General features: G+C 43.1%; 1 protein-coding gene across 1 annotated transcript; it reads left to right on the forward strand.

Moving 5' to 3' along the window:
* Positions 1-77: 77 nt before the first annotated feature.
* Positions 78-27733, forward strand: ldlrad1 (low density lipoprotein receptor class A domain containing 1). The gene is made up of 6 exons (XM_033018678.1): positions 78-272; positions 4502-4583; positions 7143-7265; positions 19388-19525; positions 21332-21454; positions 27356-27733. Exons 1-6 carry the CDS (start codon positions 237-239, stop codon positions 27493-27495), a joined length of 642 nt encoding a protein of 213 aa, XP_032874569.1. The 5' UTR covers positions 78-236; the 3' UTR covers positions 27496-27733.
* Positions 27734-27817: the final 84 nt, after the last annotated feature.

Below are 27817 nucleotides of genomic sequence, written 5' to 3' on the forward strand. Positions count from 1 at the left end.
TCACATTTTCTCTTTGGCAATCTCAAGGGGAGATATTTGATCTTTTTCGAGCGTGTTTACTATATGCGTTGCTGGGTGACAGAAGAAATAAGTTCCTTGTCCAAGAGTTGGGTTGCGTTCAACTTGGCCAAGAGTACAAAGTCTGGAAGTCGCTTGCTGCTGCTGCTGCGGTAACTATCAAAAACTTCGCCTTTCTTCGGTATTATATATTGGCAAAGCTAATCAACTAACGCGAAATGAGTTCAAACAGAATCTACCCGTCGCGGTTCAAGGTAAAATGTAACTATTTCGAAGTATTCATGACATTTAATGTTACTACTGGTAAGTAGGAAGATAGTGAATTTCTTGAGCAGGTCACGACGTGCTGGAGGAACACAGCGGGCCAGGCAGCATCTGTGGGTCGGGAGACTCGGGACCCTTCTTCAGACTGATAGGAGGGAGAAAGCTGGAAAAACAGATAGTGTGTGTGTGTGGGGCGGGGGAGACAAAGCTTGACAAGTGATAGAAAATAGGTGCAGGAGTGGGCCATTCGGCCCTTCGATCACACACTATGATCATCCAAAATCAGTACCCCGTTCCTGTTTCCTCCCTTGATTCCGTTAGCATAGATGGAGGAAGGAACTGCAGATGCTGATTTACACCGAAGATAGACACAAAAGCTGGAGGAACTCAGCGGGACAGGCAGCCTCTCTGGAGAGAAGGAATAGGTGACGTTTCGGGTCAGACCCTCCTTCAGACCCGCAAATGATAGGTGGATACAGGTGAGATGGATTCCCCACTCAACCCAAATCAGGCTAAAACAGTCTCAAACGTCGCCTGTCCATTGCCACCCCAAACTCTGCCTTACCCGTTGAGTTCCTTGTGTTTTTGCTCAAGATTCCTGCACCTGCAGTTTCTTGTGTCTCCATGGCAAATGTCTTGTTCTATTTATCAACCATGTTGCTCTTTCAACTATACAGCTACGAAATAGGCTCTTTGGTCAAGCTCTTCCATATCAATTAAGGTGTCTTCGTGAGCTTGTCATATTTGCATGCATTTGCCCTATAGTTCTCAAAGCCCTTCCTATCCATGGACCCAGGTTATGAATGACATCATTATTAATGGAGTCCTCAAACCGGTCAGGTTAGAATGCCTGTTTTAAACTTTTATAAAATTAAAACGTGTTTCCAGCTTTCTTTCTCTCACAGACTCTCAGTATTCTACACTCTGTTTCCTTTCGTGTTTAGTACTCCTGCATGGTTTGATTGTACTCAGGTATGGCATGGTTCGACTGCACAGCAAACAAAACATATTTTTTTACTTCATCTCCAATGCATGACAATAATAAACTGATATTGATTACAAAAATACTGATGCTGATAAAAGGTTGAGATCATAAAAGACAAAATTTGGGACATCATAATAAATTGGGCTGGGTTCCACAATGCCAATCGCCCATCCTTAATAAAATAGCATCATCAATCAGAATTATTTTCTGTATCAGAGCACCTCATACAGTATTTCCAATTTGGCCTTTTAGGACTGAGATGAGGACATTTTTTTTCCCAGAGCGTTGTGAATCTGTGGAATTCTCTGCCACAGAAGGCAGTGGAGGCCAATTCACTGGATGTTTTCAAGAGGGAGTTAGATTTAGCTCTTAGGGCTAAAGGAATCAAGGGATAGGGGGGAAAAGGCAGAACAGGGTACTGATTTTGGATGATCAGCCATGATCATATTGAATGATGGAGCTGGCTCGAGGGGACGAATGTCCTACTCCTGCACCTATTTTCTATGTTTCTATGATGTAGAGATCTTCAGGTTGAGTAAATGGGCAAGAATGTAGTCTAATATCATGTTAAAAATTGGCAGAAGGATTAGAAATGCAGAGTTTTTTGTATATGCTGAGGGTTTGAAAGTTGTTGGTGTTCAGAGTCATAGAAATAGATATAGCATAGAAACAGATCCTTCAGCCCAACTTATCCATGCCAACCAAGATACCCATTTAAGTTAGACCCATTTGCCCACGTTCAGTCCATATCCCTCTAATCCTTTTTTAACCATGTACCTGTCCTAGTGTCATTTAAATACACTATGCCCGAGCTTCCTCTTCTGGCCGCTCATTCCATATACCCATCACCCTCTGACTGAAAAAGTTGACCGTCGGCTTTGTGTTAAATTTTGTCACTCTCACCTTAAACCTCTATCCTCTGGTTTTTGATTCCCCTTCCCTGGGTAAAAGACTCCATCAACCTATCTATTCCCCTCATGATTTAACACACCTCCATAAGATCACCTCTCAGCCTCTTGCGCTCCAAGGAATAAAGTCCAAACCTGCTCAACCTCGCCCCATAGCTCAGCCCCTCAAGTCCTGGGAATATACTCATAAATCCTCTCAGCACTCTTTCCAGCTTAATCACATCCTTCCTATAGCAGAGTGACCATAACTGAACACAGTACTCCAAATGTGGCCTCACCAACATTTTGTATAATGTCCCAACTTCTATACTCAATACCATGATTGATGAAGGGCAATGTACCAAAAACCTCCTTGACTGTCCAATCTACATGTGTTGCCATTTTCAGACAACTATGTAGAACTCCTTTTGGTCAACACCGACCATCAATCACGCATTAACATAGAAACACAGAAACATAGAAAATAGGTGCAGGAGTAGGCCATTCGGCCCTTCGAGCCTGCACCGCCATTCAATATGATCATGGCTGATCATCCAACTCAGTATCCTGTACCTGCCTTCTCTCTATACCCACTGATCTCTTTAGCCACAAGGGCCACATCTAACTCCCTCTTAAATATAGCCAATGAACTGGCCTCAACTACCTTATGTGGCAGAGAGTTCCACAGATTCACCACTCTCTGTGTGAAAAAAAAGTTCTCATATCGGTCCTAAAAGACTTCCCCCTTATCCTTAAACTGTGACCCCTTGTTCTGGACTTCGCCAACATCGGGAACAATCTTCCTGCATCTAGCCTGTCCAACCCCTTAAGAATTTTGTAAGTTTCTATAAGATCCCCCTTCAATCTTCTAAATTCTAGCGAGTACAAGCCAAGTCTATCCAGTCTTTCTTCATATGAAAGTCCTGCCATCACAGGAATCAGTCCTCTACATGCTGCACCTGATCTACTCCTTTTTAAACGAACCAGGTGGCTACGTGAGGATTATATTCTTCGACTTATCAAGTGCGTTCAACACCATCCAACCCCTGATTCTGAAAGACAAGCTCGAGAAGATGGGGGTGGATTCCACCTTTATCTCCTGGATATACAACTACCAGATGGGTCGACCACAGTTTGTTAAGCTGGGGGACAGTGTCTCTGGCACAGTGGGGTGCAATGTTGGAGCCCCACAGGGAACGGTTCTGGCCCCGTTCCTCTTCACCCTGTATACTGCAGACTTCAAATATAAGTCTGACACATGCCACATACAGAAATATTCAGATGACACAGCGATTGTGGCATGTGTAAGGAACGGGCATGAGGAGGAATACAGGGACTTGACCAGTGCTTTCTGTGTCTGGAGTAAAGAGAACTGTCTCATCCTGAATACAACCAAGACCAAAGAGATGGTGGTTAACTTTGGCAGGTCCCAGCTCCCCCTTCAGCCGGTCAACGCTGCAGGGGCTGACATTGAGGTGGTGCAGACATATAAATATCTGGGAGTGCACCTTGATAACAAACTGGACTGGTCTGTCAACTCTGACGCCCTCTACAAAAAAGGTCAGAGCAGACTCTTTTTCCTCAGAAGGCTCAAATCCTTCAATGTGCGTAATGATATGCTGCACATGTTTTACAACACTGTGGTTGCAAGTGTCATTTTCTACGCTGTTGTCTGCTGGGGCAACAACATCAGTGCAAAAAACAGCAAGAAGTTGGACAAACTGGTTAAACGGGCTAGCTCAGTGCTGGAGGGGAGAGTGGACTCTGTGGTGGATGTGCTTGAGAGGCGTATGAGGCACAAGGTGCAGGTCATCCTGAAAAACCCCGGGCATCCCCTCCATGAAATTCTGGAGGGTCAAAAGAGCACACGGAACAACAACCAGCTCCTCTCCCTGCACTGTAGAATGGAGCGGTTCAGGAGATCCTTCACCCATGCAGCCATTAGATTTTATAATACTGGCTGCATGGGGATGCTTTTGCATTTTTAATAGTTCACCATTGGGTCTTTTTAAGTATTTATTGCTTTCAGGTATTGTCCATATTGTATTTTATGTATTTTTTGTCTGCTTTTGTTCTAAATGTGTGGGTTTGTTGGCTGTTGGCTTCTGGACATCTGAATTTCCCTGAGGGGATCAATAAAGTATTTTTTATTATTATTATTATTATTATTATTATTATTATTATTATTATTATTATTATTATTATTATTATTATTAGTATTATTATTATTATTATTATTATTATTATTATTATTATTATTATTATTATTATTATTATTATTATTATTATTATTATTATCAAATTGAAGAAAGCCTGTTTGTTATCTAATGCTGTTTGTCCCCCATAGAGAGGAGATATGGCTTCAGTTTCATCAGATATATATTCTCAGCTTGGATCCCAAATTTCATTAGCAGATGATAAAGAAGGAGGTATGTTGTAAATTATTTCCATGTAAACGAGTTTGATAAAACATACAATTTTTAAACTGTTTACACCCTACAGGTTAGAAAATGCAGGTTTACATTTTTCGTAGACAGATGCTAAAAGCAGGAGTTGGTAAGCGGGTCAGACAGCATCTCTGTAGAAAAGGAATAGGTGACGTTTCGGGACGAGACCCTTCTTCAGACCGCTATTTTTAACCCGTTTTTATTTTCGGTCCCCTTATATTCTTCATGGTGATGCTGATTCCTTGCTTGAGTAGCATCTGGTGGCATTCCCAAATTGACATTTCCCAACGGAAAATATTGGAAGTGTTTAAGAAGGAACTGCAGATGCTGGAAAATCGAAGGTACACAAAAATGCTGGAGAAACTCAGCGGGTGCAGCAGCATCTATGGAGCGAAGGAAATAGGTGACGTTTCAGGCCAAAACCCTTCCTCAGACTGATGGGGGGTGTAAATACTGAAAATACGGGAAGACTGTTTGAGTGTGGAACATTTCGTGGCCAAGCAGGATCCTGGTCTCACCCATGATTGGAATTAAATACATTTCCAACACGCTATCAATACCAGTTTGAAGAAGGGTCTCGACCCGGACCGTCACCTCCAGAGATGCTGCCTGAGCCGCTGAGATACTCCAGCTTTTTGGGTCTATCTTCACTCTATCAATTATCTGCTTGTGCCAACGAGATATAAATTGGAAATAGAATATCTGAATTTTGTCTTTCTAATTTCAAAAGTCTGAGACTAATTATAGCAAGAGTTAACAGCAAATTAAGGGTTCGAGAAACTTACTTCAACTTGTTCTAATCTTTTTCTACCTTCATGAAGAATTTAAATTTATGCCACTGAACATACTTAAGGTGTTTCTGAATGTCACGGCAGCTTAAGTGACAAATGGGGCTCAATGACAGTTTTCTACCTTGAACCCAAATGAGCTCATTGGGAACTCATTTTAACAATTGAAACGGAAACTTAATTGAAACTGAGGCCCTTGAGTAAATGGCCTCAGTTTCAATTAAAATTCCCAGGATATAAAGAGAACCTTCTCTTTTATATCACCACCAACTCAATACTTCTCTCCTCTGAGAAAAAAATTGACTGGCTCCAGGCGGATCATAAGATCATAAGTTGGATTAGGCCATTCGGCCCATCAAGCCTACTCCTCCATTCAATCATGGCTGATGTATCTCTCCCTCCTAACCTCATTCTCCCCATAACCTGTACTAATCAAGAATCTATTTATCTCTGCCTACAAAAAAAACACTGACTTGGCCTCCACAGCCTTCTGTGGCAAAGAATTCCACAGATGTGTGCAAGCTATCTACAGTCAATAATACACAACATTTTCCAACATATCATTACAGGCACTCCCCGAGTGCCCCTGTCCCACTTTCACAGACCTAATTTACGACCTCCGCCGAGTTTGCCCTTGGCTCATAATCGCAGCATGGTCGCCACAAGGTCGTAGGAGGTCGTAGGAGGGCTTCATAACTCTTCCCCATGCTCGTGAGTGGTCTCCGCGTACACGTGCCTCAAGTAGGTCGTGGCGTTTTTTCCAGCCTGATAAAAAATGTCCACGAGTAAAAAAAAGGTTGGCATGGAAAAAATGGATACTTTTTACTTGTAGGTAGGCCGTAGGTAGGTTGTGATGGTAGTCGTAGGTAGTTATAGATAGTCGCAGGTAGTCGCAGGTTGCCGCAGGTAGTCGCAGGTCGGTAACTGGCCTGAGAAAAAAAATGCAAACCCAACATCATTTTATCTTGTGATCATTTTCCACTAGTAGCTAGTCGTAGTTGGTCTTAGGTGTGGAAGACTGAGGTCAAGGGGGGTCGTAGGAGGTCGTAGACATAGCCGTAGGAGGTCTTTTACTTCGGCGAGTCAACACGACTGTGACATTTTTTTCAACTCGTCTAGGGTCTGCTAAACTCGTGGATTAGGTGGTCCGAGTGGGACAGGCCATTTACCTAATATGCGACTTACACAAACTTGCACTTATGCATGCAATTCTTGAAGCCCACTGCTTTATTTTTGATTTGTGTGTCTTGGTAGCAGTGCGCTACTAACGTGCGGCATTTACGCAAGCCAGTCAGCTGTTCTGGGGGATGCTCCCTTGTGGTCAAAATGTAATAACGAGGAACTGCAGATGCTGCTTTATACCAAAGATAGACACCTTTTGAACATTTTGTTTTCAAGTTGCTCATGGTAGCTCAAGTTGCTACAATGTCGATTTCATATACGGAAAATAATAAGATCACAAGACATTGGAGCAGAATTAGACCATTCGGCCCATCGAGTCTGCTCAGCCATTTGATCTTAGCTGATTCCCTTTCAACCACATTCTCCTGCCTTCTTCCCGTAACCTTTGACGCCTTTACTAACCCAGAAATACACACCTAACATTTCACTTCACCGATTATAAAGTGAATGCTAACTAACAAAATGTACTGGCAATTACATTGAAGTGTTGGTGGGGCTGGGTCGTCATACTTACAACATACCAGTTGCAGCATTCGAAAGGTGACCTATTAAAACAACACGTTTTTTTCAGTCTGCAGGAACTGCTGTCCCAGGAGATGCTGCTTAATCACATGTATAATCTTGCTCATTCTTGGAGCGCTGGCAGCTGCTTTAACCTGTGCGATTATATTTGGAATACCACCCAAACAGCCAAGTATGTAACCATGATACAAATGTGTTCAGTTTTCTTAATATAAATATTGCTACATTAAGAGTAATGGCCACCTGGTGGTGATTACAACACAGGCGGTTTAGATGATATTAATCATGGGAGTGAAACTTGAGGAGTTTATTTTCTCTCCTTCGCAGAGATTAGATACAGCTTTGAAAATATTTTCTTTCCTGTACAATAAAGTACGCACCTTGAAGTGAATAGAATGCTGTTGTATTTAAGGTCCAACAGTGACACCCAAAGTGACCATAAAGTTCACAAAGGAGAACATTGGCACTGCAAATTTATCAAAAAAAACTACCCAACGCTCATTATTCTCTGCTTAGTCTTTCAGTTGGATCCCAGCAACACACGGGAGGGCTGGTCCCCCAATGCAATATTCCACCTCTCCACCAATTCTAATATTGGTGGCCAGTGGGGGAGGGGGTGGGGAGGGCTTTCTGGAGCGCTAGTATGGGTGTTGTGGGCTGAAGGGACTGCTTTCCAGAGGACTAGAATGGACATTGTGGGCCGAATGAACTCTTGGGCTGGCAGTTCAGTCACTCAAGCTTGTTGTGCTGGCAGCTCCCTCACTCACGGCTGGTGGGCTGGCAGTTGACCCACGACTATTCCTTGAAATTCCATTTCAAGCAGGGTGCAAGGCCACCAAATTCAAGTGCAGTTTCTTACCACTTCAAGCAGGGTGCAAGGCCACCAAATTCAAGTGCAGTTTCATACCACTTCAAGCAGGGTGCAAGGCCACCAAATTCAAGTGCATTCAAGTGCAAGTGCACCCATTTCAAGCAGGGTGCAAGGCTACTTAAGACAGCGAGTCGTGACCTCTCCCTCTTCCATCTTGCAGAGACTGAGCCACGCCCACACTTTTGGGTTTTATAGTCCCTCCCTCCTGCCACCAGAAGGGGCATAGCCTTCATGGCATGATTGACAGGAGAGAGAATCTCAACATTTTTTAAACAATAATAACTCTTTTATTTTTCATTGATGAGAAAATTCCTCGGCACCAGATGAGCAGAGGGGGACTCTGAGTAAGATGGCCAAAAATCACAGCCGTACGTGGTAGCATTTTTTCTAAAAACAATATAAAGTGCAAACAGGAAGTGGTCAAGATTAGACTTTAATTAGGCAAGACAACTTTAATTAGGCAAGACAACTTTAATTGGGCAAGGCAACGTTAATTGGGCAAGGCAACGTTAATTAGGCAAGGCAACTTTAATTCGGGAACACAGCTTTAGCATTTCCAAACCAAAGGCAACACAGGTTTAGCATTTCCAAACCAAAGGCAACACAGCTTTAGCATTTCCAAACTATGTTTTCAAACCACATTAAGGGCACTGACAGGTAAGTAAAACCATTCCCAGTTTAGTAGACATGTGTTCAGTGTTATTCGCAGCTCAGACTGAGAGACGTGACCCTCTCGCTCCCCCATCTTGCAGAGACTGACTGAAGCATTCAACACTTCCTGGTTTTATAGTCCCTCTGGAAGGGGCGTGGCTTTCAGGAGAGAGAATCTCAACATTTTTAAAACACTAATAACTATTTTATTGTTCATCGATGGGAAAAATCCTCTTGTCCTGCGCAGGGGAGTGGGACTCTGAATAAGATGGCCAAAAATCACAGACGTAAGTAACAGCGTTTTCCCTAAAATCAATATAAAGAACAACAGGAAGTGGTCAAGATCAGACTTTTAGTAATATAGATTTGGAGGTGTTCCTCCACCTTGTGCAATGGCTTGGTTATTAAAGACAGTAATACAGTTAAGAGTAATGTTGAACAGTTGAAGAATCATCCTACCACAGCAGTCCTGAACTACTATCTACCTCATTGGTGACCTTTGGACTATCTTTAATCAGACTTTGCTGGCTTTACCTTGCACTAAACGTATTCCCTTATCATGTATCTATAGTCTGTAAATGGATTGATTGTGATCATGTATTGTCTTTCTGCTGACTGGTTAGCACGCAACAAAAGCTTTTCACTGTACCTCGGTACACGTGACAATAAACTAAACTGAACTGAGTTCATTATCTGCTCTGTGGTGATGTAACTGGACTTGTTTAAAATAATAATAATCAGCCAGGATTTGTCCGTGTCACAAATGTTCTTCCATTTTATGAAACGAGTCTTATATTGCTCACTTGTAGCCATGAGGCACATGGAATATAAACGTTCATAGATATATTGATAATCAAGAACCATTAATGCTGCAACATCCCTATATCTCTATGATAGACACAAAATGCTGAAGTAACACAGCGGGTCAGGCAGCATCCCTTGAGAAAAGGAATAGGTGACCTTTCTGCTCAAGACTCTTCTTCAGACTCATAATCTTTGCAGACCAACTGGCTGGAGTTTTTGCGGACATTTTCAATCTTTCATTACTGAGGTTTGAGGTTCCCATCTGCTTTAAGAGGGCATCAATAATACCGGTGCCCAAGAAGAGTAAGATGTCGTGCCTCAATGAATATCGACCAGTGGCACTAACGTCCATGGTGATGAACTGCTTTGAGACGTTGGTTATGGTGCATATCAGCTCCTACTTCAACAAGAACCTCGACCCACTACAGTTTGCCTACCGCCACAACAGATCAACAGAGAATGCGATCTCACTGGCTCTCCACTCCGCACTGGATCACTTGGACAATAAAAACACATACATCAGGCTGTTGTTTGTAGACTACAGCTCAATACCATCAATACCATCATCCCCTTCAAGCTGGTTATGTGAGGAGGTGTGGTGTTGCGGAGCTCCCGTCCAAACACAAAAACGAGTGAGTTAAACATCTTTTTGGAGTTCGGAGGAGGCACAGCTTTTAAACACCTTTCAGTATCGCTGCAACGCTGCAGAGACTTGTTTTGAAAGTTTCTTCTTGTATCGGGACTGCGAGCAGTCTTATCAACTAACTGTCGAGCTCCCACAACTGTGGCTGGTGACCTGCCAGGAAATTGAGGCGTACCAAAGGGGGGAGAAAGTATTTCTGGACTTTTACACCTACGCCCAGAACAACCCTCTCTTACTGCCTCGTCGGTGTGGGAGGATTTCTGCACCGTCTCAACCTTCTGCAGCCTCCTTTCTCTCCGCTGGACCGAAGGAGATAGGAGGCTTCCAACCACTATGACTGAAGGCAAATCCCTTTCGTTGCCTGCAGGAGCAGCGAAGACCAGGCGGGATTGCCTGCGAAGGTCAGCAGCTCGCCAGGGAATACAGGAGAGCTGAGAGAGCCGGGCAAAGAGGTGGTGACACAGCAGTTTTTCGGGGGAACAGCATTATCCTTGTTCAAGGCAACACCTCTTTACCTCCCTCCCTCGAAACTGTTCCATATTGTTTTTGTGTTTGGACTTGGCCTCGTGCCATTTAGACTTTCTGTGTCTCAGGCTTTATATAGGTGATATGTTTTAAATTGTAGCACCTGATACCTTGCTGGGTCAGTGTTCTGGAGGAGCAGGGCCTTCCAGGAGCTATGCAAAGGTGGCTGCTTCAGCTGCTTCGGCTACTGCCCTGGGGTCCTGGATAGACTCGGCTTATACTCGCTAAAATTTAGAAGATTGAGGGGGGATCTTATAGAAACTTACAAAATTCTTAAGTAGTTGGACAGGCTAGATGCAGGAAGATTGTTCCCAATATTGGGGAAGTCCAGAACAAGGGGTCACAGTTTAAGGATAAGGGGGAAATGTTTTAGGACCGAGATGAGAAAAACATTTTTCACAGAGAGTGGTGAATCTCTGGAATTCTCTGCCACAGAAGGTAGTTGAGGCCAGTTCATTGGCAATATTTAAGAGGGAGTTAGATGTGGCCCTAGTTGCTAAAGGGATCAGGGGTTATGGAGAGAGGGCAGGTACAGGATACTGAGTTGGATGATCAGCCATGATCATATTGAATGGCGGTGCAGGCTCAAAGGGCCGAATGGCCTACTCCTGCACCTATTTTCTATGTATCTATGTTTCCATGAGGAACCTGCCTTTCGAGCATGGGGTAAGGTGCTACTTGCCCCCTCACATGAACCTGGAAGACTGCTCGGCTGCTGTGGCCGTGGCGGCCAAGCCCGCAGGCGTCCTGTACTTGGGAAGGATGTCTGGGAAGGCCGTGTTCTTCCTCGAGTCTGTTGAGGGGTTGAATGCGGTCGTGAGTAAAGGGATCTCACGGCCGCGTTCCTGCAGGTCGAGCCCTTGGCGACCACCATCCAGCGGGTGGTCCTGTCCAACGTCCCGCCCTGTATCACAAACGAGGCCCCCCTTCCCTACCTTCACACCCTGGGAAAGGTACTCCCGGACATCACCCCGATATCCCAGGGGTTCCGCAGGAAGGAGCAACGGCACGATCTTTCACTCCGGCGCCAGCTGATGATGATGCTGGACCGGGTGGAGGCAGTTGGCGGGCACTTCCGTGTCCAGCAGGGTGGGCGTGACTTCACCGTCTACCGGACATCGGAGCGCCCAAGGTGCCATGTCCGCAAGGAAGTGGGGCATATTCGGAGGAATTGCCCCAAATCCCGGGCGGGGGCCTCCTCCTCCTCCTCCGCTGCCACTAATCTCCCTTCCCCCCCGCTCCCACCCCCCCTGTAGTTGAGTCAGCGAACCCTGGGGTTGTGCAGAGTGTGGGTGGGGGTGGGGAGGGTCAAAAGAAGGGGGGCAAGGTGGTGAAGAAGGTGAAGCTCCTGGAGTACAAAACGCCCAGAGACAAGAATGATCCACTCATCCCGTCACATAGAAACATAGACAATAGGTGCAGGAGGAGGCCATTTGGCCCTTCGAGCCAGCACCACCATTCATTGTGATCATGGCTGATCATTCCCTATCAATGACCCGTGCCTGCCTTCTCCCCATATCCTTTGACTCCACTAGCCCCTAGAGCTCTATCTAACTCTCTCTTAAATCCATCCAGTGACTTGGCCTCCACTGCCCTCTGTGGCAGGGAATTCCATAAATTCCGTCACCTCCCGTTAGGGAGTCCGAAAGCCCCATAATCCTGCCCGGGGCGGAGGGGGTCGGGCGGGAGGAGGGGGTGCCACAGAGGAAGGTTGCTCAGGTGACCCTAGAGTCTGTGAGCTCCTCCCCATCGGAAAAAGAGAAAGAGGAATCTCTCTAGGGAGGAGCGGAAGGGGGACAAACGGGAATCCTCCAGGGGGGAGAGGAGTACTGTGTTGGAGGAAGACTCCCGCCCTCTGGTTCGGGCCCCGGTCCCATGTTCTGGAGGGGATTCTGGGGTGGGTGGCGATCGGGGCCACTCGGGTGCTATGGAGCAGGGGGAGATTCCTGTTGGGGAGGGAGTCCCGCATCATGCATCTGAGGACGCCCTGGAGCAACCCACCCAGGATGAGGCGCAGAGCACACCTCTGGAGGTAGAGACTGTAGATGGAGGGGGGGGTTGGGGAACCCAGCCCTTCTCTGCCTCAGGACCTGGGCCCAACTGGGGGAGGGATAGTCGCCTCCACTGTTGATGGTCTTGATTCCCCGGGTACATCTGGGGAAGGCCCCTCTGCCACTGGCCCCAGGGTTGTGACTGAGGTGGAGGAGAGAAGATGCAACCTCTACACAGGGTGAGGCGGGAGTATCGAGCACCAAGGGTGTGTCTGGGGATGGGGATGGTGCCTCCATCTGCAGTGAGCAGGTGGAAGGGGACTCCTTAGACAATGAATCAATGGATGTCTTCGCTCCTCCCGATGTTACTCCACTCATTCCAGTGGAGGAGATCCGTGAGTTCATCACGGCCACCGAGGTAGCCCAGCATCGGCCCAGACTGGCCTCCCTTTGGTGGCCAAACCTACATGGGCTCACCAGCTCGCTGAACCTCATCCTCTAAGGAGGGGGAGCGGCAAGGGGGTGAAGGGGGACGACCGGCGTCAGCTCAGGTCCTTCTTGGACGACCTGGAGAAGGACGCCAAGACCAAGAGCAGCGTCGTTCCTGTTGAGGGTAGAGGGACGAGTGGAGCGTCTCTTGTAGCCAGGGTCCGGAGGGCAAGGAGCACCGCCACTCCACCCAGTGTCCGCAAGGGGAGGAGTGGCTCTGCTGTCAGTGACCGAAGGACTGGTGACGGGATCTAGGGAGTGGGCAGGGCCGAAGATGTCCTGGTTGGGTTGAAACATAGAAAATAGGTGCAGGAGTAGGCCATTCGGCCCTTCGAGCCTGCACCGCCATTCAATATGATCATGGCTGATCATCCAACTCAGTATCCTGTACCTGCCTTCTCTCCAGACCCCCTGATCCCTTTAGCCACAAGGGCCACAGCTAACTCCCTCTTAAATATAGCCAATGAACTGGCCTCAACTACATTCTGTGGCAGAGCATTCCAGAGATTTACCACTCTCTGTGTGAAAAATGTTTTTCTCATCTCGGTCATAAAAGATTTCCCCTTTATCTTTAAACTGTGACCCCTTGTTCTGGACTTCCCCAACATAAGGAACAATCTTCCTGCATCTAGCCTGTCCAACCCCTTAAGAATTTTGTGAGTTTCTATAAGATCCCCCCTCAATCTTCTAAATTCTAGCAAGTACAAGCCGAGTCTATCCAGTCTTTCTTCATATGAAAGTCCTGCCATCCCAGGAATCAGTCTGGTGAACCTTCTCTGTACTCCCTCTATGGCAAGAATGTCCTTCCTCAGATTGGGAGACCAAAACTGTACGCAATACTCCAGGTGTGGTCTCTGCAACTGCAGTAGAACCTCCCTGCTCCTATCCTTTTGCTATGAATGCTAACATACCATTCGCTTTCTTCACTGCCTGCTGCACCTACATGCCTACTTTCAATGACTGGTGTACCTAGCTGGCCATCCGCGAGTCACAGCGCCAGGCTGAAGAGGGTTTTTTGCCCAGAGTCAGATCCTTGCCCCTTTACCGGGGTTGTACAGTAGTTATTAGAATATTTGTAAAATAGTTGTTTGATGATTTTGTAACATGGTGGTGGGTATGTCACCACGGTTTTGGTTTTTGTATCGTGTTGGAATTTAAATAAATTATTTTGTGATATTATGGTGGTGGGTTCTGTTTTGTTTTTACTGTACTGTGCATATTATTTTAATATTTGAATAAATATTTTTGATTAAAAACTAAAAAAAGCTGGTTACCAAGCTCACGGAACTGGGTCTCTGCGCGTCCCTCTGCAATTGGATCTTCAACTTCCTCATCAACAGACCGCAGTCTGTTACAATTGGCAGAAACACTTCTTCCTCAATAACAATCAGTACAGGAGCACCTCAAGGCTGTGTGCTCAACCCCCTGCTCTGCTCACTCTATACTCATGACTGTATAGCCGGTCCCAGTGGGAACTCCAACTTCAAGTTCACTGAAGACATCACTGTTGGACAAATTACAGATGGTGATGAGTCAGAGTATAGAAGTGAGATTGATCGATTGACCAAATGGTGCCAGCACAACAACCTGGCTCTCAATATTTGACTTTGACTTTGACTCTAACATCGGGGGGGGGTGGGGGGGGGGAGTGCAGTGGAGAGATAAGTTTTTTTGGCCTTCCATCACAGCAATGTGATGGATGTTTATGTAAATTATGTTGTGTCTTGGGTCTATTTGTTTGTAATGTATGGCTGCAGAAACGACATTTCGTTTGGACCTCAAGAGGTCCAAATGACAATAAATTGAATTGTATTGTATTGTATTGTATTGTAATATTAGTAGACGGATGAACTGATTGTGGACTTTGGAAGAGGAAGGTTGAGGGTCCACAACCCTGTTTATATCAATGGGACAATGGTGGAGAGTCAAAAACTTCAAATTCTTGGGTGTGCAAATATCCGAAGATCTTTCCTGGACCCAGCACACTGATGCAATTATAAAGAAAGCACATCCTGAGAAGATTCCAGAGATTTGGTATGTCAGAGAGGATTCGCTTGAGCTTCTGCAGGTGTACAGTAGAGAGCATATTGACTGGTTGCATCGTGGCCTGGTTAGGCAACTTGCATGCCCAACAGCGAAGAAGACTACAAAACGTTGTGAACACTGCGCAGTCCATCACCGGCTCTGACCTCCCCACCATCGAAGGGATTTACCGGAGTCGCTGCCTCAAAAAAGCAGCCAGCATCATCAGAGACCTGCACCATCCTGGCCACACACTCATTTCACCACTGCCATCAGGAAGAAGGTACAGGAGCCTGAAAACTGTAACGTCCAGGTTCAAGAACAGCTTCTTCCCTACAACCATTAGGCTGTCAAACGATACAACCTCAAATAAGCTTGGCACTACAATAAACTATTATTGTTATTATTGCACTATTATTGTTTTTTGTGTGTGTACATATATATATATATATAGACACAAAATGCTAGAGTAACTCAACGGGACAGGCAGCATCTCTAGAGAGAAGGAATTGGTGACATTTCGGGTCGAGACCCTTCTTCAGATTGATGTCAGGGGAGTGGGCGGAACAAAGATATAAAAATATGTCATTATCTTATATATGATCTATATATATGTGTCATTGTCTTATATATGATTGATATATATATGTATATTTGTGAATATGTATATCGGGACGACAGATGGCACAATGGGCTAAGTGTTCGGCTGGCAACCGGAAGGTAGCCGGTTCGAATCCCGCTTGGAGTGCATACTGTCGTTGTGTCCTTGGGCAAGACACTTCACCCACCTTTGCCTGTGTGTGAATGTGTGTGAGTGACTGGTGGTGGTCGGAGGGGCCGTAGGCGCAGATTGGCAGCCACGCTTCCGTCAGTCTGCCCCAAGGCAGCTGTGGCTACAGAAGTAGCTTACCACCACCGAGTGTGACTGAGGAGTGAATGAATAATGCGATGTAAAGCGCCTTGAGTATTAGAAAGGCGCTATATAAATCCCATCCATTATGTATATATACACACACTGAACTTTTTTTCTCTCTCGTTTATTATATTGTTTACAGGGTACTGTGTTTACATATTCTGTTGTGCTGCTGCAAGTAAAAATGTCATTGTTCTATCTGGGACATACAGTATGACAATAAAACACTGATGACTCTTGGCTGTTGACTGAGAATCATGGGAGAGGGAAACCTATACCTCTGTAACCAGCGTGAAGGGAACCTTTGAGCCCACATTTGATCTAACAGCCATCTCAGTACACATCGCAACAATGTGTCATTGTCTTATTCAAGAATTTATAAAGACGACAACAGATATATTTCATATTTAACTTCAGTGCCGCATTATGTCAGGATTTGGTGAATTGGTTCATGTGTAGCAAAAAAAAAGACTTTTATTGTATACAAGTCATGCTGTCATTGTCATTATTTTCCACTTTACATAATAATGCCATGTGATATCAAATATGCATAAATGAGTACATTTTATGGTCTTCCATTTCGTGAGTGTAGGAGTGGGGGGTCTAACTAAGGTAAAATAAAAGTGAGTGATGTATATTCAAAGTGGATATTTTCCTGGCAAGTTGTTAATCAGATACTGTAACTGAACCAGACAGAAATAGAACATAGAACAGCCCGGCACAGAAACAGGTTCTTTGACCCATAATGTCTGTGCCAAATATGATGCCAAGACTAACTCTTATCTGCCTGATTATCCATATCCCTTGATTCCCTGCATATCCAAATGCCACAAAAAGTCTCTTAAATGCCACTGTAAAAAAACTGGCCTTTATATATAGAGAAATAAAACACATGTGTGGAAAGAATATTACATCTCAACAAAACTCCAGAGCAGTGTTAGCAGTTCCCAAATCTTTTGACCTGGAAAGACTTCGTGGAATGTCACCACATCTCCAAGAGATATTGATATTTCCATCATAGGAATCCAAGGGCAGCACAGTACTGCAGTGGCAGAGCTGCTGCCTTACAGGGCCAGAAACCTATAGTTTGTACGTTCTCCCCGTGACCTGTGTGGGTTCAAGAGGCTTTCGGATAGTTAGGCAGGCGCATGGATATGCAAGGAATGGAGGGATATCAATTGTATGTAGTCAAATAAGAGTAGTTTTTTATCTTGGTATCATGTTCAACACCGACACAGTGGGTCCGAGGGCCTGTTTTTGGGCTGTGTTCTATTTTTTTAAATCACAAATAAGAAAACAAGTAAAGCAACCTAGAAAAGAGAAGTAATGGGCTGAAGTTGCTGGAGGTTGAGCTCATTATTCCACTGAATCTGGGGCTCAGGACTGATGATCTGTCGTATAGCAAATTTGTTGTTAATCGTTAATCCTTCACTTTATTGTGCTTCAGTTATAAATAGCCACTGAGAAATGGGTGTCTGCCTTCAGAAGGATCATTGCAGAATAAGTAATACCTCACGTATTCAGATGTGTCATAAAACAACAATGAACAGATGGAACTAATTTCAAAACTGCAATCTTACTTCACAAGCCCTGATCCTTGTGCTTTCCTCCTAGTGTGGACCTGCCACTCCAAGAAGAATGTATTTATTCCTCCTCTTTCTCGTCTATTAATCAACCTTCAATCCACACTTACAGATATATAACCTCTGATTCGATATGCTGTGACCTTGGTTCATCATTAATGTGTGGCACATTACTTTTTTTAAATTTTTATTTTTTATTTTTTAATAAATATTTTTATTAGAAGTGATGTACAATAATATACTACATGAATAACATATTCCATTTCATGTACAACTTCTTATTTTTAATTTAATAGTAGAGAAAAAGAGATATGAAAAGCAAGAAATATAGAGAGAGAGAATATTATATAGCTCGAAAAAGAAACGAAGAAGGTGATGTGCACTAAGCAAAAAGAAAAAGAAAAAGAATAGGAGAGAGAAAAGAGAGAAGAAAAGAAAGAGAAAGAAATTGAAAGGGATATGCCTCCTTCATATCTTTATCCACCTCCCACTCGGTTCTGAAACACTTAATTTCTAAGGTTGTGTTGCACCATATACTTGTAATAAGTCAATAAATGGAGACCAAATCTTTAAGAATTGGTCTGATTTGCCTGATAGGATGAATCTCGTATCTTCTAGGTGTAACATTTCTGACATATTTGAAGATGTGTGGCACATTACACAAAGCATTCTGAAAATCCAAACGCACCACATTAACCAATCTCCACTCATCTTCTTTAATAAATGCTTCCTCAAAGAACTCCAGTCCATTAGTTGAACCGGACCTCGTGCTGCACTGTCATAAAACTTTGGTTAGGCCGCATTTGGAATTCTGTGTGTAGTTCTGGTCACTCCATTACAAGAAGTATGTGGAGGCTTTGGCGAGGGTGCAGAAGAGGTTTATCAGAATGCCACCTGGACTAGAGGGTATTAGCTATAAAGGGTAGGTTGGACAAACTACTAGTGCATCGGAGATTGAAGTATGAAACCTGATGAAAGTATGTAAAATTATGAGAGGCATAGATCGGGTGGACAGACAGAACCTTTCCCCCAGGGTGGAAATGTCAAAAAATACTTTCTATGTTCTAAGATTTTCTTTTCATAAATCGGTCTGGGCTATCATCACCATTAACTATCCTGCAACTGAACAACTGAGACCATGAACTGTCTATATCGGGACGACAGATGCCGCAATGGGCTAAGTGTTCGGCTGGCAACCGGAAGGTAGCCGGTTCGAATCCCGCTTGGAGTGCATACTGTCGTTGTGTCCTTGGGCAAGACACTTCACCCACCTTTGCCTGTGTGTGAATGTGTGTGAGTGATTGGTGGTGGTCGGAGGGGCCGTAGGCGCAGATTGGCAGCCACGCTTCCGTCAGTCTGCCCCAGGGCAGCTGTGGCTACAGAAGTAGCTTACCACCACCGAGTGTGACTGAGGAGTGAATGAATAATGCGATGTAAAGCGCCTTGAGTATTAGAAAGGCGCTATATAAATCCCATCCATTATTATTATTATATCAATGATTTGTATGAGGTCATCAAGTTGCTAATGATGCAAAGCTGGTTGGCATCAAAATGTGTGAGGATGATACGAGAGATTTTGGGAGGAAATGGATGTGACGTGAATGAGCAAGGACATGAGATATTGTATATAACATGTGAGGTCAACTACTTTGGCAGAAAAGTAAAAATTCAGATATTATGTAATTTGGGAGAGATTGAGAGGTATTGGTATTCATAAAAACCTGGGGGGCCTAATTCTGCTCCTACAACTTATCAACTTATGAATTTAAGAGTGTTAATTCTGTCCATGTCTTCTGCTTTAGTAATGCGTCAGTGTAAAACCACATCAGATTCGGTGGGCTTTCTGTGCGATGACCGCAGTACCTGCATCATTTCCACACAGCTGTGCGATGGCAAAGTCGACTGCAGCAATGGTGAAGATGAATCAGAATTGTATTGCGGTATGTGTTTAATTCAAATATCAATTCATAGATTGAAATACTCGGTACATTTGAAAACTTCATCTTAAAACTTTGCTGCAGCACAGTTTTTGTTTGTGTTTCAAGAATTTACATAAAGCAGTTTCATATTTATTAAAGTAAAAATATTGAGTAGGCCAGAAATCTAAAAATTTAACAGGTCAGGTAATAACTGTGGAGAGAAATACAAAATTAGCATTTTGCTAATGACCTTTCATTATTATTAATGGCCTTTCATTACTATTAATGGTCTTTCATTACTATTTAATTATTCTGAATTGTGAAGAAAGACTACCAACCGAAAAAGTGTTGTTTTTCTCTCTCACAGATGCTGTCTGGCCTCCTGTGCATTTCCAAAATTACCTTTTTTATTTGGCACAATATTTACTAGGAATTTAAAAAATGATTATGTGTTTATAGCCTCAAGACTGGAACAGGGACCGTAATCAATGCTTTAGCATCTGTATATCAATATACAATTTACTGATTTAACTATTTTTGTCATTTCCTGGTCTGTTCTGTGCTGTAGATTTTGATTATTAGTAGTGGACATTCAATTTGATTACATTTTATTTATTAAAGATTAGCATTACATTAACAGAGCCATCCTCTGATGTCGGACGACAGTTAACACTACACTACTTTTCTTCATAGTGGACTAATGCTGGAACCACCTGTGTGTCTGGATTATCTGAAATAGAAAAAGTCAGTGTGCATACCATAGGGCTGTATTCTACCAATGGAAATTTGACATGCTCTTCTTCTAGTTGTTACACTGGTAATTCAGATAGAATGGGAATTTATGACATTAATTGAACAAATCTCATAAATTGCAGCCTTGCACGCTATGTTTTTCAGAGAAGGTAGCTTGCTACCTCGACTAACTTACATGTGACATACTTACCAAATAGTGAAAGGCCTGCATAGAGTGGATGTGGAGAGGATATTTCCACTAGTGGGAGAGGTCCAGAGGTCATAGCCTCAGAATTAAAGGATGTTCCTTTAGGAAGGAGATGAGGAGACATTTCTTTAGTCAGAGGGTGGTCTTCTCCTTTCGTGTCCATCTTCCATGTTTCAAATGTTGACATCGCTGTCATCGTCCGTACTGAAAAAGGACGCAAGCTTCTGGCGACAATGAGTGGGAGCCATCACTTGTTGCAATAGATAATGGTGGTAGCAGAATTAGCTCAGGATACTTCCAGTTTCCAGCCCCGCGACGTGGACGCTTCCCCCACGAAGAGGCCAGAGGGTGGTGAATCTGTGTAATTCAATGCCACAGAAGGCTGTGGAGTCCAAGTCAAAGGATATTTTTAAGGCAGAGATAGATAGATTCTTGATTAGTATGGGTGTCAGGGGTTATGGAGAGAAGGCAGGATAATATTTTTAAGAGGGAAAGATGAATCAACCATAATTGGATTAGACTTGATGGGCCGAATGGCCTGATTCTACTCCTATCACATGAATTTATGAAAAGGTGTGAGGAGGATATATTTAGAGCCTCATAACAACTGGGAATAAATGACAAATACTGTTGGTGTTATTCACATTCTATTAACCTATAATTTTGAAACATATTTGGGACCAAGAATACAAAGAGACCCATTGCAGCATAAATGGCTCCCCCTGTAATTTCTCTAGGCTTTCCTACAATTAATCACTGAAGTCTGTGATTAGCTGAAAAGGAAAATCTCCGTAGAAATTCTACACACAATTTTGTAATTTTACAAAAAAAAACTGCCTGAAAGGAGTCGAAGAATTATAGAAACTCCCACAAACATGTCTTTGCAGGAAACCTGCCTGATAGCCTCCCAAAACATTTAGTTTTCATCTGTGGCAACCAGAAGACCTGGATCTACATAGATCAAAAGTGTGATGGAAAAAATCACTGTGGGGACTGCTCTGATGAATCAGGTAATCTAACCTTCTTAAAAGCATTCTTTTGTAATGTCCAGCACCAAATAACTTCTGTAGAAAATTATTTATTACTGCATATAGGATAAACTGATTAGTGTATAAATGTAAATAATTTGGTGTACATATAGTGACTGGTGTACATATGGTGTACATATAGCTGCTAAATTTGTATAAGATAATTACAAGCAGTTGAATAAGGGGTGGGAATTAAGAAGCTTTGGCTTCTTCCTGCTCCTTTTCGGACACATACGATTTCATTTATTTATAGATATTGTTTATGACACTTTATAAATATTCTTGTTTTGTTTTATGTATGATGTTTCACACTTGCTTTTTATTCTTTTATTCTGTTCGAAATAAATAATAAAATAAAATTAAATTAAAAAAAAATATATATATATTCTTTAACAAAATGGTGCACGGTGGCGCAGCAGTAGAACTGCTGCCATACAGCGCCAGAGACCCGAGTTCAATACTGACTACGGAGTTTGTACATTCTCCCAGTGACCGCGTGGGTTTTCTCCGGGTGCACCAGTTTCCTCCCACACTCCAAAGACGTACAGGCATCGATAAAAATTGTATATTGTCCCTAGTGTGTAGGATAATGCTGGTGTACGGGGATTGCTGGTCGGCGCAAACTTGGTGGATCAAAGGGCCCGTTTCCATGCTGTATCTAAATTAAACTAAACTCTCAGAGCGGCATTGGATGTACTGCATTTACGTTTTGATGTGATGTGGCTGAAGCTCAATAGATGCGACCAAATCTTAGCCAGTGGTTCCAGAACTATTCTGCCCTACTTTGACAAAAGGAAGCAACTGACAGAAAGGTGTTTTCTTGTAAATGAGGAAAATGTGTTTTTCTTTCAACTCTCCTACTTCTCTGGTATAAATATTTTCAAATTGTACTCAGAGAAGACTTATTTTGTTCACCATTGTGTAGAGCATATCTCAAATACCCTAAAACAAGCAAGAACTCAATTTTGACAAATTGTCAGTTGCTTCCTTTTGGCAGTATTTATCTTCTGCCTTTCCAGATCTCAAAATGTGATTTGGCACATATTTTCCCACCTGCTCTTTGCACTGTGCAGGTTGGGGGTTTTTTAAATAGACTCTAATTTCCCACATGTATGGGCTAATGGATTGCAGAAGCTTGAGGATTGGGGACTATGCTTCCAAGCCGACCATTTGCTATCATTGTTTCTTGGGGACGGGGAGGAGCGAATGCCACCTGAACACAAGTCGTGGTCTGATCAATCACGGCTGGGTCGCCTGGGCGAGGGTGCGTGATGTTGAAAGACCCGAAACACCCAACGACCCCAGGTTACATCACTGATGAAGTGTTCAGGAGAATCAATAGATGTATTTTTTATCAATTTTGCTAAGTATTTCTGGCATTGCCTCTTTGTCTTTAAGGTTTCCCCCATTCAAACGGTTTCCATTTCGTTAAGAAAATTTTATTCAGATTAAGCTAGAAAGAGAAAGTGCTGGAAATACTCACCATGTAAGGCAGTATCATTAGGAAAAAAAAGTTAATATTTCAGAAATGACCAGTTACAGATCAAATTCTCTCCCCCTCCTCTCTTCAGGTATTTTGCTGGACATTTTCAGCATTTCCTGCTCTTATTATTTCAGATTTCAGCAAATTAAATCATTTTATTTTTGTGCTAAATGTCAAACTCTTCAGCAAGCAAAACTCAAGGATAATGAATCTGGAGCTTGTATATTGTACAGTTCAGATCATGGTTTATAATGCTCAGAGCCAGCAAAGAGTGCCTGGGAATAGAAGGGAAATAGAATATTGAAGATAGACACAAAATGCTGGAATATTGAGTTCTGAGGAAAGCTTTGGAAAAGATGAATTACAGATGCAATATATAAATTGCTAATTGCACTCTAGAAAACTTAATCCTGACAGGTATTTTCAAGATAGATCAAGATTGCAGAATAAAGTAAGTGAGTTCAAGGCTGTTGCCAGGAAACACAACAAACATCACCCCCTGGAGTTGTCTTAAGCAAAATAACTGGAATTAGTTTAGGCAACTTGTTTCTTCAATGGAGAGTTACAGTGCATTCAGAAAGTATTCAGACCCCTTCGCTTTTTCCACATTTTGTTCCTTATTTTAAAATGGATTAAATTCTTTTTTTTTTATCATCAATCTACACACAATAACCCAGAATGAAGAAGCGAAAACAGCTGTTTAGAAAATTTTGCAAAGTAATTAAAAATAAATAATTGAAATATCACATTGACGTAAGTATTCAGACCCCTTGCTCTGACACTCAAAATTGAGCATAGGTTCATCCTGTTTCCATTGATTATCCTTGAGATGTTTCTGTAACTTGATTGGAGTCCACCAGTGGTAAATTAAACTGATTGGACATCATTTGGAAAGGCACACGCCTGTCTATACAAGGTCCCGCAGTTGACAGTGCATGTCAGAGCAAAAACCAAGCCATGAAGACGAAGGAATTGTCCGTAGACCTCCGAGAAAGGATTGTGTTGAGACACAGATCTGGGGAAGGGTATAAAACAATTTCTGCAGCATTGCAGGTCTTAAAGAGCACAGTGGCCTCCGCCATTCTTAACTGGAAGAACTTTGGAACCACCAGAACTCTTCATAGAGCTGGCCGCCTGGCCAACCAGCAATCGGGGGAGAAGGGCCTTGGTCAGGGAGGTGACCAAGAACCCGATGGTCACTCTGACAGAGCCCGAGTTCGTCTGTGGTGATGGGAGGACCTTCCAGAAGGACAACTATATCTGCGGCACTCCACCAATCAGACCTTTATGGTAGAGTGGCCGGACGGAAGCCACTGCTCAGTGAAAGGCACATGACAGCCCGCTTGGAGTTTGCCAAACGGGTTATTTTCTCTGGTGCTCTGGTCTAATGAAATAAAGGTTGAACTCTTTGGCCTGAATGCCCAGCGTCATGTCTGGAGGAAACCAGGCACCGCTCATCACCTGGCCAATACCATACCTACAGTGAAGCATGTTGGTGGCAGCATCATGCTGTGGGGATGTTTTTCAGCGGCAGGAACTGGGAGACTAGTCAGGATCGAGGGAAAGATGAACGGAGAAAAGTACAGAGAGATCCTTGATGAAAACCTGCTCCAGAGCATTCTGGACCTCAGACTGGGGCAGAGATTCACCTTCCAACAGGACAACGACCCTAAGCACACAGCCAAGACAATGCAGGAGTGACTTTGTGACAAGTCTGTGAATGTCCTTGAGTGGCCCAGCCAGAACCTGGACTTGAACCCGATCGATCATCTCTGGAGGGACCTGAAAATAGCTGTGCAGCAACCCACCCCATCCAACCTGACAGAGCTTGAAAGGATCTGCAGAGAAGAACGGGAGAAATTACCCAAATACAGATGTGCCAAGCTTGTAGTGTCATACCCAAGAAGACTTGAGGCTGTAATTGCTGCCAAAGGTGCCTCGACAAAGTATTGAGTAAAGGGTCTGAACACTTATGTAAATGTGATATTTCAGTTATTTCATTTTAATTACTTTGCAAAAATTTCTGAACACCTGTTTTTGCTTTTTTATTATGGGTATTGTGTGTAGATTGATGATTTAAAAAAAAAGAATTTAATCCATTTTAGAATAAGTATAACGTAACAAAATGTGAAAAAGTGAAGGGGTCGGATACTTTCTGAATGCACTGTATAGATTCCTACGGAGGGGAACATCCTGTATCCTACATTGAGACAGGAAAAAATATTTATTTAATTTATTTAGCCATGATCACATTGAATGGCGGTGCTAGCTTGAAGGGCCGAATGGCCCACTCCTGCACCTATTGTCTATAGGCTACCTGGTTCCTCTTGTATTTGCATTATTTTCAAATCTATAAATATACTTTCATGGATTTTAGTGCACTTTAATGTGTCAGGCCACACACAAACAAACAAGCAAACACATTATATCGAAGGTAGACAAAAATGCTGGAGAAACTCAGCGGGTGAGGCTGCATCTATGGAGCGAAGGAATAGGTGACATTTCGGGTTGAGACCCATCTTCTTGACCCTAAACGTCACTTATTCCTTCGCTCCATAGATGCTGCCTCACCCAAGAAGACTTGAGGCTGTAATTTAGTTTCTCCAGCATTTTTGTCTACCTTCGATTTTCCCAGCATCTGCGGTTCCATCTTAAACACATTATATCTGTTAGATGGCATATTTATTGCGTTGAAGAATAATCCAGCTTCCTATATTAACTGCATATACCAAAAAATATTTGTTTACATTGATTTTATTTAAATACTAAGTACTATGACCTGAGCCAAAAGCTTTCTTATAAATTCCATTATAGGTCCATTTTGGTAAACAAAGCTGTTTGTGACACTCCAATTTCCTGACTGTGGTACATCTCAGTTACACACTTCCCATCTCCGGGTAGAGTTATAGAGTCATACAGCACGGGAACTCCCCCTTCGGCCCAGCTTGCTTATGCCGATCAAGATGCCCCATCTACACTTGTGCCAGCAGCCCGAATTTGGCCCACATCCTTCTAAACCTTTCCTATCCACGTACCTGTCCAAATGCTTATTAAATGTTGTTAGAATTTCTGCCTCAACTGCCCCCTATCACCTTATTCTTATCTGAACTCGGCAGCAGGAAGAATTTCAGGAAATCTCTTGGGCTTCTCAATTAAGAAATGAATGTAGAAGTACTTCAAGATGAACTGATTGCCCGGGCAGTGTGATAAATACTTAATGGTAGTACATTAAAATTTCCATAGTAAACAATCATTCAAGCTAGGGATTATGAAAAACAAAACTGGAGGCACCAAAGGTAAAAAGAACATAGAAACATAGAAAATAGGTGCAGGAGTAGGCCATTCGGCCCTTCGAGCCTGTACCGCCATTCAATATGATCATGGCTGATCATCCAACTCAGTATCCTGTACCTGCCTTCTCTCCATACCCCCTGATCCCTTTAGCCACAAGGGCCACATCTTGCTCCCTCTTAAATATAGCCAATGAACTGGCCTCAACTACCTTCTGTGGCAGAGAATTTACAGATTCACCACTCTGTGTGAAAAATGTTTTTCTCATCTCGGTCCTAAAAGACTTCCCCCTTATAATTAAACTGTGACCCCTTGTTCTGGACTTCCCCAAAATCAGGAACAATCTTCCTGCATCTAATCTTCCTGTCCAACCCCTTAAGAATTTTGTACGTTTCTATAAGATCCCCCCTCAATCTTCTAAATGCTAGCGAGTACAAGCCGAGTCTTTCCAGTCTTTCTTCCTATGAAAGTCCTGCCATCCCAGGAATCAGTCTGGTGAACCTTCTCTGTACTCCCTCTAAGGCAAGAATGTCTTTCCTCAGATTAGGAGACCAAAACTGTATGCAATAAGAAAGTATTCACTCCAGCTATTCTATCACACCAAACTCAGTGTGTACACTACAAAGCAATGTACAAAGTGCTGGAGGAAGTCAGCAGACCAGGCAGCATTTGTGCAGAGAATGGACAGGCTATATTTCTGGTCCAGACCCTTCTTCAGACTCTGGACTTAGTTTAGTTTATTTTAGAGACACAGCGTGGAAACAGGCCCTTTAGCCCACCGAGTTTGCGCTGACCAGCAATCACTCTTAGTTTGTCCTACACATTGTTTTTAATGGAAGCCAATTAACCTGCAAATCTGCACGTCTCTGAAGTGTGGGAGGAAACTGGAGCACCCAAAGAAAACGCACGTGGTCAAAGGGAGAACGTGCAAACTCTGTACAGACAGCACCCATAGTCAGCATCAAACCCGGGTCTCTGGCGCTGTAAGGCAGCAACTCTACCGCTGTACCATTGTGCCGCCCCTACTTATACTTGTGCAATACAAACATAGCTTATATAATACATTGTAAGAAAAATGACTCAAACAAATATTTTGTTTTATAAACAAGAATTGCACTGCCCTGCTTGTTCTGGATGGAAATGTTCGACTGTATTCTTCAATGATTGCGACTGCATACCGAAGAGTCGCTGCAAAAACAACATTCAGAACTGCAGTGATTGGAGTGATGAGAATACCTGTAATAATTGACAGCCAAATATTTTGGTTACTTTACTATCTCCACAATACAATTGATCTTATATAGATATTTTAATTAACTTTGTGCATTTGGTGCATAATACAATTGATTTTATATAGATATTTTAATGAACTTTGTTGTCCTTTGAGTTAGCAGATACATTTATTATATTGTGAATCAGCAAGTACAATTGCATGCAGAAAAAAAGTCTTAATTTATTTCATAAACAATAATAAATGTTGTCATTTGGATTGTATGTTAAATTCAGTTCTGCTTCATCTCCATATTATCAACCAGGATTGCCCGCCATTCTAACTTTGATATTCATCACAC

The sequence above is a fragment of the Amblyraja radiata genome, chromosome 3 (genome assembly GCF_010909765.2).
Source record: "Amblyraja radiata isolate CabotCenter1 chromosome 3, sAmbRad1.1.pri, whole genome shotgun sequence".
NCBI classification, from domain to species: domain Eukaryota; kingdom Metazoa; phylum Chordata; class Chondrichthyes; order Rajiformes; family Rajidae; genus Amblyraja; species Amblyraja radiata.